This window comes from Thamnophis sirtalis, unplaced genomic scaffold, assembly GCF_051295495.1.
Source record: "Thamnophis sirtalis isolate CommonGarterSnake01/CBP01778 unplaced genomic scaffold, rThaSir2_p1.2 scaffold_3, whole genome shotgun sequence".
Classification (NCBI taxonomy): Eukaryota; Metazoa; Chordata; class Lepidosauria; order Squamata; family Natricidae; genus Thamnophis; species Thamnophis sirtalis.
Genome location: NW_028261383.1, coordinates 164,382,757 through 164,396,081, shown reverse-complemented (window position 1 = coordinate 164,396,081; position 13,325 = coordinate 164,382,757). Strand labels below are relative to the sequence as shown.

Here is a 13,325-nt window from a genome sequence, read left to right as displayed (position 1 = left end):
TAGCAAATAATAGGTTGGCTTAACAACTACAGTGTTCACTTAATATCCACAGATGCATTTCACAACAATGAAAATTTGTTTAACTACTGTTGCAAAAAAAGATTGTAAAATCGATCGGTCACATGATGACCTGCTTTACGAGCATAATGACCTATGACCATAACAGGCAGGCTCTATTAAGGTCATAAGTTGAGGACTATCTGTATCACTTTTGCTTATAAACTGCCCAGAGTCATTTAGACAGTGACAGTGAGATGGGCAGTTGGAGCCCTGGTTAGAATGCAGTATTGCAGGCTAACTCTACCTACAGTCTGAAGTTCAATTCTGGCCAGCTCAAGGTCGACTCAACCTTCCAAACCTCCAAGGTCAGTAAAATGAGGAGCCAGATTGTTGGGAGCAATATGCTGATGTTGCAAACCACCCAGAGAGTGCTGTAAAGCACTATGAAGAAGTATATAAGTCTAAGTGCTATTGCTGTGGGCAGTGTTTAAATTTGATAAATAAAATTAAGTAGAAATCAAACCCATCACTATTGCTAAAAGTTCTAGAACGAGAAACATTCCATCTAAAACTATAGGCTTCCTGCCCAATTTCATCCATATCTACTGAGTTAGTTGGAGTTGTACTCATCTTAAGTCAAGATCCATAGGATTGCAAGAAATATCTCAATTTTTGTATATTTGTTTATCTGATTTTTATAGTACTATTTATTTTATGATTAGATGTGCCAGATGTCTGATGCAAATTTTTACCATTACTATTTTTCTCTGTCTCTTTGTTTTGTCATTTATTCCACTAAAATTCAAGGGATTGCCCATTTTATCCTTAAAGCAACATTATCAGGTAGATAAGGTTGAGTAATGTGGGTTTTAATTAATTATGGTAATCTTAATAATTAAGCAAAACTTTGTTTATATAATTATCGGTTTGTGTGATGTTTGATTATTTATCAAACATTATCATGATTATTCATACCTAGGTTTCTCAAACCTGTGCAACAGTTTAAAACCAAGACATAAGATAGCTTCTGTTATGACATACTGTAGGTACACAAACATTTTGGGCTAAGGGTCACATATGGGCCTGGTAGAATCTGTTAAAGCCAGATCAGGGTGAAAAACAGTGAACACTGCATATGTTTCTTAAGTATGTTTCTGGGTTTGTTTCTTTTTCTAAGCTTGGAGTGTATAGCATTAGAAACATTACTATAGGCCCATTTTGTGTCCATGGACCACAAAAGGAAAGACTGGTTTTCCTCAGTTGTCATAATACATAAGCATACTACTGTGGCTACTATTATTCATTTTAATTTGAAATATTTGTGACAACCTGCACTTTGAATAAGTCTTCTAAATAAAGAATATTTTGAAGAGGCATTTATTTTCAAGAGAATGTGCATATTTCTTTGACAGCATCTTTGCAGCAATATTTTTTTTACCGGAACAATTACAAAACTTTGAAAGAACACAATGTTCAGGTTATCTTTGTTTTCTAGTTACAATGCAAAGAATTGATGACATTCCACTGACCTTTACTCTACTTCACTTCAAAAGTACTCCTAATTCCTATTAGTATTTATTGTTTCATGATTCATGACTTGTTAGGGCAAAACATTTCCCAGTCTTACATTATGAAATTCACAAAGAACTACACTGTCCTCTTTATAGTTCAGGACTGTTAAAAAAGAAAAAAAAGCAGCTGCTAGCCATAATTTACTGATTATGATAACTTCCACGGTTTAACGCAATCGAGTTTAAAAATAAATTCCCTCATTTTTATGTCATGTTCCCAAGTACAGGGCTTTATATGACTTATATACGGTAACTCTCTTGGGCCAGAGGGATGATTTTCTATTTTTACACAGTGTATATCCTGTGTAATGTTTTTGGTTACATTGCTCTCCAGGAGGTACCTCATGACCACTCATTCTATTGGGATATGTCAGTCATGGGTAACATCAACAACAACATTGTATTTTTCCTGACTCCAAACAGCTCTGGACAGCTCACAAAAATCAAACAAGGAAATCAATAAAAGTTATGAGATAAAACATGGCAAGCTCAACAAGGTGTGGTAGCTGGTACTTACTCCCCCTCATCAAAGATTTGGATGAAGAGCCAAGTTTTCACAGCTGTTCTAAACAATAGCAAAGTGGAAGTCATCTGGATCTCAGGGGGATCCAGCTAAAGAGAAGGCATGCTACTAGGGTTTGAATACACGATGTTTGTCTATGGAGATTCTCAGTCATGCAGGTCATGGTTGTCCCAAAGGTGCTTTTTCAAAAGGCAACAGGACTTTCTGGTTTTTCTTTGAAGACGTTTCGCTTCTCATCCAAGAACTTTCCTGAGCTGAAGAAGCGTCTTGGATGAGAAGCGAAACTTCTTCGAAGAGAAACCAGAGAGTCCAGTTGCCTCTTGAAAAAAGCACCTTTCGGACAATACATGACATTGTTTAATCGAAGGAACTCGGAGTACACTAACCCTGCAGGTTCAAATAATCAGGAAATAGGTGGTCCCTCAAGTAACCAGGACCTATGCCGCGAAGGCTTATAGATAACATCTAGCAGCTTTTGGAAAGATAGTTGGTTCTCTTGTATGCCAGTCAGAATCACTTTGGGAGAGATGGGCAGCCATATAAATTTGATAAATATCATTTATTAAATGAATGTAACAAAGTTTCAACAAGATGTTGAACAAATCAAAATAGCTAGATTCACATAAGATGCTAAGCCAATAATAGAGCAGAGCACAATATTTAAACTGTCTTTGCCTCTTTTTATGTTAGATATGAAGAACAATGTCTGCAGCAGGGGTCAAAAGTTGCAAGATGGCAGATATAGCACACAATCCAGGCCCCACTACCATCACTGAACACATACAAAGGGTGGGAACATGTTGCTGTGCCCCTCATTCTCCCCACCTTATTCCCATGGAGACTTCTGAATAGCAAACACATATTGCATTATGGATCTGATATTACTTCCATCAAAGTCAATCTACAAAATTATGCAGTTATAATGCTGCATTGCAGTAGTAGTCAGATTAAAGGCCCAATTCTCTGGTGGACCTGCAGTCTAGATACCTATTTTCTTGAGCCTATCAATTAAAATAATAATTGGACGCTATTTTAGGTGTCTCATATGTAAAGGTAAATTGATTAGAAAGAGAAATGTTGGTTGGTTTGCTTGTTTAAGCAAGCAAACCAATCTGCTGTTATCTGCTGTTTCGATCACAGCTACAAATCTAGGCAACTTACGTAATACATGTAATTAATATTAAACTGCCACACCCCAGATTCTTCTCTCGGTTATTTTGCACAGGGGAATGAGAACATTTTCTTTCCTTTTTGATGTTCTTCTAGAATTGTTAAAGCATCGTTTTCTTATTATTATCAGGGACCACAAATATAAGTTGTGTATGTGAATCTGACATAGCTTATATATTTTTTTTATTTCTTGATTTTGCAGTTTTATATGCTATTTCATCTCTTAGCCTGATTTTATATAGTTAACATTTGTAAAAACAGCCCTTAAAGAATGCTAGTTGCTTATTATGTAAAGGGGAAAAAAATAATGCTTTAAATGGATGAATTGATTCAATTGTGCAACAGGTTGCCAGCGTTAAGAATAAAAATGCTAATGAAAGATGCAATGATATGAGTTATTGGCCCATAAACTGTTAGCATGATAAGAGATTTATGATAAGCAAATTCATTGGTCATATTCTTTCCAAATAGCTACTGTAAGAAGATTAAAGTACTAGCTATTTCTTCTATTAATAGGTGGGGAAGTAGACTCAGTAAGAGAGGTTATTAGCATCAGCCGTGAATTAAAGTATGGGAACAAAATTACTGCCTTTTAGACTGTGAAGGATCTTCCCAGTGGTCTAAAGACCTGAAAATAACAGCTTACTGCTTTCTCGACAATGAGGTGACTTTGAGGTGAGACAAAATCAAACTGAACTAAAGCAGGAATGCCTTGTGAATTTTTGCAGAGACAGCAAGGTCCCCATCTTTGCCTAGGAATTTCATTACACCTGGCATGTTTAATAAATATTTAAGATCTATTTTAAGATGTAGATATTTGTTTCTCCTGTTGACAAGACCTAATGATTTTCAACAGCCTGCCTGTATACCGTAGTACCAGCCAAACCATTCTCTCTAGTAGTTACTCTCATAGAATAGCTTTTAATAGGGACATTTATAATGATTTCTTTTTCCGGACCCATTCATTTGAATTATTGTTAGTGCTAGGCTAAGACAGCAAAAAAAGAGACCCCCATAGAGATGTGCGGAGATTTGAATCTGGGTTTTCGTGCCCTTTTCATTGTACTTTCTTTTAGGATTAAACTTTGGAGAAATGAAACCCCTCTATCCCTTTAGCTGAACGAAACAACAGATTGCCAAGGTGATAGAACAAATTGCCATGTTTCTTTTTAATCGTTGAACAAGTAGAAGATTAGCAGAGCAGGAGAGGCTATTTTTTTTCTTCTATGATGCCTTGTTTCTTTCTTTCTGATGACCAGACAATTTTTTAATTTAAAAACAATGCAGCCTTCCTGTGCAGTGGGGCTGTCTGCTGTTTTGTGTCCCTACCCCACCCCACACAGACAATAAAGCCTGTTGACAGTGAAAAGGCATGTCACTGATTAGCTTACACTATTGGTTTTCCGGTTTGTCATTGTGCTTTCTGAGCCTTTAGTGCAGGAGACGGGATATACAGTTAAGTTGTTAAATAAATGATGGGGGAAATAATTGACAAATGTTGTCTCCCTTTTTCCTTTTCAGTGCTAATCTGGGGTAGAGCCCAAAAATGATTCTTTAAGCCTTGTAGCCCCCTTGTGGCCATGGCTGCCCTTTTCTTCCACAAGAGCCTTGTTGTGAACAACAAGGACAATGATGAGCTGGAGTTGGAACGGGAGCTCACCCGAACATTAGAGAACAAAGTAATGCTCCTCTATTTTGGCTCTGGTGAATGTCCTCGATGCCAAGAGTTTGCGCCCATCCTGAAAGAATTTTTTGTGAAACTGACAGACGAGTTTTATATGGAGCGAGCAGCTCAACTAGTTCTCATCTATGTGTCGCTGGACAACACAGAGGAGAAGCAAGATAAGTTTCTGAAGAAAATGCCAAAGCGATGGCTGTTTTTACCTTTCCAGGATGAGTTCAAAAAGTAAGGATCTGAAAATGTAGTTAGGAAAATGCCAGAACTGAGGCTGGACTCATAGGCATGTTAAGCCACAATTGAGTTTGTTTGGTTTTGATTCAGCCTTTATAGTCTATAATCTACATTTTATAATTAGCATTATTTCAGTTGTTTTTCAGTCAACAAATTGTGGTGTGAACCTGCTTTAGATGAATTAAGCATATATAATGGGCATAGTTGATTGATAATTATCCAATCAGTATAGATATATCAGCAGTATTTGGGGTTATTAGCACAGAATAGTTATCTTTTTTAAAATAAATTTTATTAAAAGTTTTTAGGAGAACACAGAAACTAACACAAACCAAGACAGGATAAAGAAAACAAAGAAAAATGCAGAATGAAAAAACAAAAAGAAATAGAAAAGATTTTGATTTCCTTTGCAGCAAATACAAATATAATTACAAATGTATCTCTTATTTTACAATATAAAAAAGGTTTCTTTTTTCTCTTATCTAATTTTTTCTCATCAACAAGTCTACAAACTAACTATAAGTTAAACATGCATTTCTTCTGTTTCATCCAAAAAGTCTACAAATGGTTTCTAGTCAGCCATAAATATAGATATTGTCTTTTCTCTGATCAAGAAAATTAAGGTAGCCATCTCTGCAAATTCCATCATTTTTACCAACCATTCCTCCATTGTGGGTAGTCAAGAACATTTCCACTTTTATGCATGTAAAAGTCTTGTTGCATTTGTCATGTGTATAAACAAGGTTTCTAGTTTCTAATTAGCAATGTATTTTATAAAAAATATTTTTAAGGCTAGAACATGATGTAAATTTAAATCCTTTGAACCACTTATTTTTAATCGATCCAATTATATGTTATAGTCAATATTTAAGTCCATTTTATCATATATTCTTTCACTTCTTCTTCTGTCTCATATTTTCTTCCTGATAATTGTATCTTAAGAAAACCATTGTCAGGTATATCCTTCCATTATCTAATCTTCTCATGTTTTTGTTTTGCAATTCCCTCGACATCATGGTATATCATGATGAATTAACCATTTATATTTACTTATCACTTCTCATCTATGTTTCTTATGGTGAAAGCCACAAACATTGTCAGGCACAAACTAGGTGTATATTTATTCCATACACTAAGAATGGCCCGCCTAGGATAATGATTTTTGAAATCTACATTAATCTTTGCTTTGTCATACCAGAGATATCTATGCCACCCAAATTTCACATCATCTCCTTCTGACTCCAGTAGCCAATACCCATTCTTCCATTCAAGCTAAGCAGGCAACAAAGTAAATAGCAGTGATGGCTAATCTTTTTGGCACCGCGTGCCCAAACTGAAGCTGCATGCGTACCAGCCAGCTGGTCTTCGGGTTAATGGCGCTCCGACACATGGAAAGATCAGCTGGCTGGTGAGTATGCATGCACCGGAAACCAGAAAAGCAGCTGGCAACGGTGCACGTGCCCACAAAGAGGGCTCTGTGTGCCATCTCTAGCACACCTGCCATAGGTGTGCCATCACGGGTATATAATAATTTCAAATCTGGTAGACCAACCCACCTCTTTCCTTTCCCTATTGTAGTACCTTAAGATTTAACTCAAGGTTTTTCCCCATCATACAAATTTAGCTATATTCTTTGTTAAAATGGTACATTAGTTGTCAATATATATATTGTCTGAAACAAAAATAACAATTCTAGATAAAACATTCCTTCTAATCATAGAAATTCTGCCCAACAGTGACAATTGTACTTTATCGCATTTTGATCTTTTCTAACTTCATTCCATGTTTTAATATAATTATTAATATAATTATTTTGAAATAACACACAATTTATATTTGTAGTTATTCCCAAGTATTTTACTTCTCAGTTTTAAAGTCAGTTTTTTATTCATTCATTCTGTTTGATCTTGTATCTTCATGTTTTTTATTAATATATTTATCTTTTGTTTATTAATCTTGAAACCTGCTAATGCCCCTAATTACTTTAATTTAATTAGAAATTAAATTCCCTTTAACCAGAACCAAGTCATAATGCAAATCCCCATGCTTACAAATTGTGCTTTGTGTGGTGGTGTTTTTTTTTTTAAAGAAAAAGGTATGGTTCAAGATCCAAGAGTTAGATCATCAGGATTTATTTAATTGTCATAATAATTGTCATAATAAATGTCATAATGCCTGGGTTCAAACATTAATCTTAGCCAGTGACATCTCAGTTTAGCAATACTGTATAAACATTTAGGCATAAAACTGTATGTTAAAGATTATCTAGCTCAACCTCTTGCTTAACTATGCAGCTGCACTATATCAGACAAATGACTACAATATTCAGCCCCTGCTGAAGTTGCTCCAGCAAAAAGAACCACAAGAGCAGGCCAGGTTTCTACCTTATGCACCAATTTATTTTATATACCACCTTTGTTATTTTTACCAATAACTCAAGGCAATGAACATACCAAGTACTCCTTCTTCCTCCTATTTTCTCCATAACAACAACCCTGCGAGGTGGGTTGAACTGAGAGAGAATGACTGGCCTAGTAGGACTAGAACTCAAAGTGTCTTGCTCTTTAGGCCAGCACTTTAACCATTAGACCAATGGCCCCCAAACCTTTGGGCACCAGGGACCGGTTCCGTGGAGAAAGGTTTTTCCGCGGACCAGAGGGCATGGTTTTGCATGTTGCCTGCATACCGTGGACGGGACTTCACTTGTTTGTGCAGATCAGTTGTTGACATGGTGTAGGTGCTGGTCCACAAACTGAGAGGTTGGGGACCCCTATACTAGCCCCACTGGCTCTCAATTTATGGAAAAAAGTAATTAAAATTTTAAAGGACAGGATGTACATTAAAACCATGAAAGCAATATTTAGCATAAGCAACAAGGATATAGAATTAAATAGCTTTCTAAAAAATATTAAGGGAAGCTAAATGGATACTGGTACTCTCCAGTTCTTATGGACTACAATTTATTTATTTAGTTAAATACAGGCAAAATGGGGTAAAAATTACTTAACAACTGCCTTGCTTAACAACAGAAATTTTAGGCTCAATTATGGTCATAAGTCAAGGACTATATGTCTACAATATTTATCACATAGTGTCACATAGACTTGACTCCGGGTGATATATAAACATGCTAAATATATGTATATAAACATACAGTATATAATTATGTTATGTAATAGTTTTATATAACAGTTTTATATTAAAAAATGCTTTAAAAAGTTTTTTAAAAAGTTCCAACAATCAGCTGTGCGACAATCAACTGTGCTGCTTGATTTCTAGCAAATATAAATCACGTGGCTCAGCTGATTGTCGGAACTATGCATTTTTTTACTACGGAACTATGCATTTTTTACTACCATTTCGGGTGAACCGGTAGCATTTTTTACAACCAGTTCGGGAGAACCACCCCAAACCAGTAATATTTCACCCCTGGTCATGATCCTAGGACTATGAGCTATGTTACCTGTCTATTAGATCTAAATCTGTCTTGATTGGTTGAGACTTCCCAAGACATCACAAGCAGTTGGGCCCAACTAATTTTGAATGCTTCCTTGTGAGAGAGGGAGAGTCCACCTGTCTTTGGTGGTTCTCCTTCCCCTGAGGATGGTTCCAGTTGTTGGGTGTATAAGAGGTTCCATTCCTAGGTTTTTGCTTCATGGTGTGCCACAGAGCTCTTTCCTCCTCCTATTTAATATGAAAACTAATATTAGGTCATCTTCCAGTCCAGGGTTAGGAAAGTTGAGCTTTATCTCTGCTGGGCTTCCAAATAATGTTGCAAGGTGCTTTCTCAGTACTTGGAGGCTGTGGGGGCCTGGATTGGGAAGAACCAACCTCAGTTGAACCCTGACAAGACTCCATGGCTGTGGTTTTTTGGGTCCTAAGTATTTAGTGATTTTGATCATTAACTCTGAATGGGGTAACACTATCCCAGGCAGGATGGTACATAATCTGTGAGTTGTCCTAGATTCATAACTCCTACCTGAGGTGCAGACGGTGGCATTATCTAGGACACCATTGGACAATTACATTTGTGAGTCAATTGTACCCATTCCTAAGCTGGAAGCCACTGCTTGTGGTAACTCATGCCTTGTTCACCTTCCAAGTGAACTATTGTAATATGCTCTACATGGGGCTATCCTTGAAGAGCATTTGTAAGCTTCAGTTGATCCAGAATGCAGTGTTACTTGCATTATTGTGCACACCATAACATTGCTGCTACATGAGCTGCACTGGATTCCATTGGGCTTCTGGGTACAATTAAAAGCTCTCACCTTTAAGCCCTGCTTGGAATGGGGCCAGATTACTTGCAGGACCACCTATCATTGATGGTTCCTAATCATCCTATTAGATCAAACAGAGTGGGCATACTCTGGATGCCATCAATGGAGCAGAGCAACCTGGTGCACCACAAGAAGTGTGCCAACTTTGTCATGGTGCCCATCCTGTGAAACAGTCTCCCTTTCCTTAAATATAGATAGCCTTGACCCTGCTGGCTTTCCAGAAGCTGTCCAGAACTGGATCTTCCCCCAGGCACAGGGGTTGGGAAGTTTGTGGTGTGGATGTTGTTTATCTGAAGAGCTGATATTATGCTTTTTAGGGGCTTCAACCCAATTTGTTTATTGGATCTGTATGGTTGGTTTTTATATCTGTTTGCCATCAAAAGTTCTGTAAGTAGGTAGATAGAGATAAGTTCAGAGATGTTGGTGAAGAAGCTCATTAAGCAACCTTGAGAAGCAACCCTATTCTGGATCTTGGCTATAGTGACACATAAGGACGGGGTGTCAGCACTCTCTAGCTGCTGCTCCTTTATTACACAATATTGCTCAGCTGGAGTCTAACTGTTGCTTAATCAAGAGCTTCATGCTGGATCTCTCCAACTGCTAATCTGAATGTTTTCTTTTCACTCTCTTGCTAAAGCAGGATTTAATCCCTACAACAGGGATAGTAGGAACAGACAGCCTAATGCTAAAAACAGGATCTCTGTGCTGGGCCATAATATAGCATATTTTGCATTTCCTTGTCTCTTCTCTATATTGTTGCTGGAAGTGGGAAGATTAATTATATGATGATGTCACAGGGCTAAGTAAGAGATCCAACCTGTTACTGGGGGAAGGGAAAGAAGTTTGCAGATAAATGCTTTAGGGAAGGACCCAAGGGTGAGCTGGACCCATATCCATACTGAATTCGGAGAGATTATCAGAGTGCATTGTTAAAAATACAGTCTGGTAAATGTAACTTTGAAATGTTAGAAGATGGCAAGCAAAATGTGAAGAGACCTAAAGAAGGTCTTACTCACAGCAGGCTGGGGGCATTAATCAAATTTATCTCATTCATTTATTTTCAGAAAAGCAAAAACAAACAGAAAAAAATGAAAGAACCAGGATGTCTTTGTTAGAGTACTAATAAAGACTTTCCTTGCCACCCCTCCCACTGCAGGTGCTAAACCTCTTCTTAATAAATTGACAATACATGTTTGGGACTGGTATATATTGATGATAATGTCCAATCGTTGTACCTGAGTATAACCATACAAACAAATGAATAATTGTAAAAAAAAAAACCTTAGGTTTGTGATACCTCTTTCAGATTTCCTCCTATGAAAATCCCAATATGTTCTCCCCATGTTCCAGCTCAGAACTTTTGAAACTTATTATTTCTTTCTGCAACATTCCTAGGGAGCTGACATTAAGATTTTCAGTGACCCATCCCCCTGCGGTGGTAGTTTTGAAACCAAATGGTGAAGTCATTGCCCACAATGCTGTGGAAGAAATCAAAGAGCAAGGCACAGATTGCTTCAAGAACTGGCAAGAGGCAGCTGACTTAGTGGACAGGAACTTCCTTTTATCTCAGGACTCTGAGGACATGACCCTGAAAAGTATCACTGATCCCATTCGGAGGTTCAAGTACAAACTGGTTAAGAACAAAAGAAGAAGAAGCAAAGATGGTGATAAAGGTGAAGTCTCCTGAGGAGATGTTCCTTCTTGGAACTTCAGGTTGGTGAATGTGAGTGTCCCCAAAACATCACCTATGAACATTAGATATCTACAACCACACTGTGGTTGGACGCAGACATTGTTAATTGCAGATGTACTTCGAGACTTGGAAAATCTAGAATATTTTTTTTCTAAAAGAAAACGTGCAGCTATGAAATTATTCGTTATCTATATAGTGTTTATTGTAATTGGAACCTGGAATGAATGTCATAATGCACTCAATAGGGCTGTGAACACTTTGAAAAACATTCTGAAGAGCTGCAGACCTCAAAACCACACAATCTCTTTTTTCACACTTTCTGATGAGCCTAAAAAAAATATTGTCTGTTTCAAAGGGTGAAATGATTAAAGACCCAGTGATCTTTAAAGTCCTTTTTTTATATGCTTTAAGGGCTTAGGCTGAAATGACTGGATGTTTTAATGAACAGCAGAAGTGCTGTGCTCACACTTGAATCAGATCTAAATCATTTCTTCCAAATACACTTATTTTACAAGCATGCCTAGCTCTAGGAGACCATGGGGCTGCACTGAGCTTTCTTTCCTGGAATGACAACACAAACCATGCAAGATAAGAGTGAAAATAGCTTTGTTTGCATACTTTATAATAAAACACTTTCCGAGCAGATCTCCCTTCTGACAGAACCCATCAGCATTTTGTTGTCTGCAGCAGTTCATTTAATTACATGAGGGGAAGGGGGAGACCTTTGTTACCAACTCTCAGCATTTCTTTTGATTTTCTGGCATCAAACATTATCCTCTGGCCAGGGTCAGAGTTCCTCAGGTGATATTCTTCCTACTAAGCAGTTGTTCTTGGGCAAGCTGCCACCAACTTTTTTAGCAGGAGAGGACGTTTTTCTTCCCAGCTGAATCAAGAAGTCTCTGTCTGTTTTAAGTCTCAGGTTTGAAGTGACTCTAAACTCTAATTGCTTGCCTTGCTGCTTAAGGGACTAGCCCTGCAAGTATAGTGTTAAGTCCTCGGACTTCTGACCTGGGCTGAGCCAAGTTTCACTGATTGGCCTGCTGCCAATTACCTCCCAAAGACCCATTAGATCGCACAGGGTTGGCCTCCTCTGGGTTCCATCCACCAGCCAATGCCATCTGGCTACGACCCGGGGGAGGGCCTTCTCTGTTGCAGCTCCGGCCCTTTGGAACGAACTCCCCGCGGAGATTTGGACCCTCACCTCTCTCCCTGCTTTCCGAAAAGCCGTTAAAACCTGGCTATGTCGGCAGGCCTGGGGTTGATGAGCTCCCTTCCCCTCTCGACAGGTGTGGTTGTTGGTCATTTTAATATGTTTATTTTGTACTTGTATGTTTCCCCTTCCCATTTAAGTTGTTCGCCGCCCTGAGTCCCTTTCAGGGAATAGGGCGGCATATAAATAAAATAAAACTTAAACTTAAACTTAAACTTAAACTTAAACTTAAACTTAAACTTAAACTTAAACTTAAACTTAAACTTAAACTTAAACTTAAACTTAAACTTAAACTTAAACTTAAACTTAAACTTAAACTTAAACTTAAACTTAAACTTAAACTGGTTCCAGTGCACCGGGGGGACAGACGGATTGGCTGGCCGCCCGATAGCGGTCTTACAAATAGCCGTCAGACGGCCTCTTGTTGTCTCTGTTGTAGTTCTATGTGAGCTTGTTAATAAATGGTTCAACTGCAACTTGACGTCTGGTGTTACCTCGGCTGCAAACAAAGCACTGGTCGGAAGTCCGAGGACTTAACGTATAGTCCCTTAAGTATAGTCAAACATATTAAGATGCTTTAAAAGAGTAAATCCAAATACACGAAGCTTTATTGATGACCTAATACCATACCTTCTCTACAAGCTTCTCTATTAACATTTTTTTATAGGTGGACTTTCCCATTTTTTTCTTTTAGTCACTCCTTGGTCACTCTCAACTTGCAATTAACTCTTTCTCCTAACTGCAAACATCTTTTCTTAAGGATCTGATGAAGGCAGGAAATTTTAATTCTATAGTACCATCACCCATAGCATAGCAATGCTATATTTCAGTAAATGAAAAGCTAACTCTTGTTTTTAGAGACTGACTGCACATTTTACTTTATCTGAAAATGGAAACTATCCAGAGCAGAGGTAGACAAAATTTGGACTGGAGAAGTAAAAATGGTACTTTATTGTTTGTTAACAA

The 13,325-nt window shown here is 37.7% G+C and overlaps 1 protein-coding gene across 1 annotated transcript; it reads left to right on the top strand.

Moving 5' to 3' along the window:
* Nucleotides 1-4,695: 4,695 nt before the first annotated feature.
* On the top strand, nt 4,696-12,424 carry NXNL1 (nucleoredoxin like 1). The gene is made up of 2 exons (XM_014070190.2): nt 4,696-5,170; nt 10,852-12,424. The coding sequence occupies exons 1-2, from the start codon at nt 4,845-4,847 to the stop codon at nt 11,141-11,143; spliced, it is 618 nt and encodes a 205-aa protein (XP_013925665.1). The 5' UTR covers nt 4,696-4,844; the 3' UTR covers nt 11,144-12,424.
* Nucleotides 12,425-13,325: the final 901 nt, after the last annotated feature.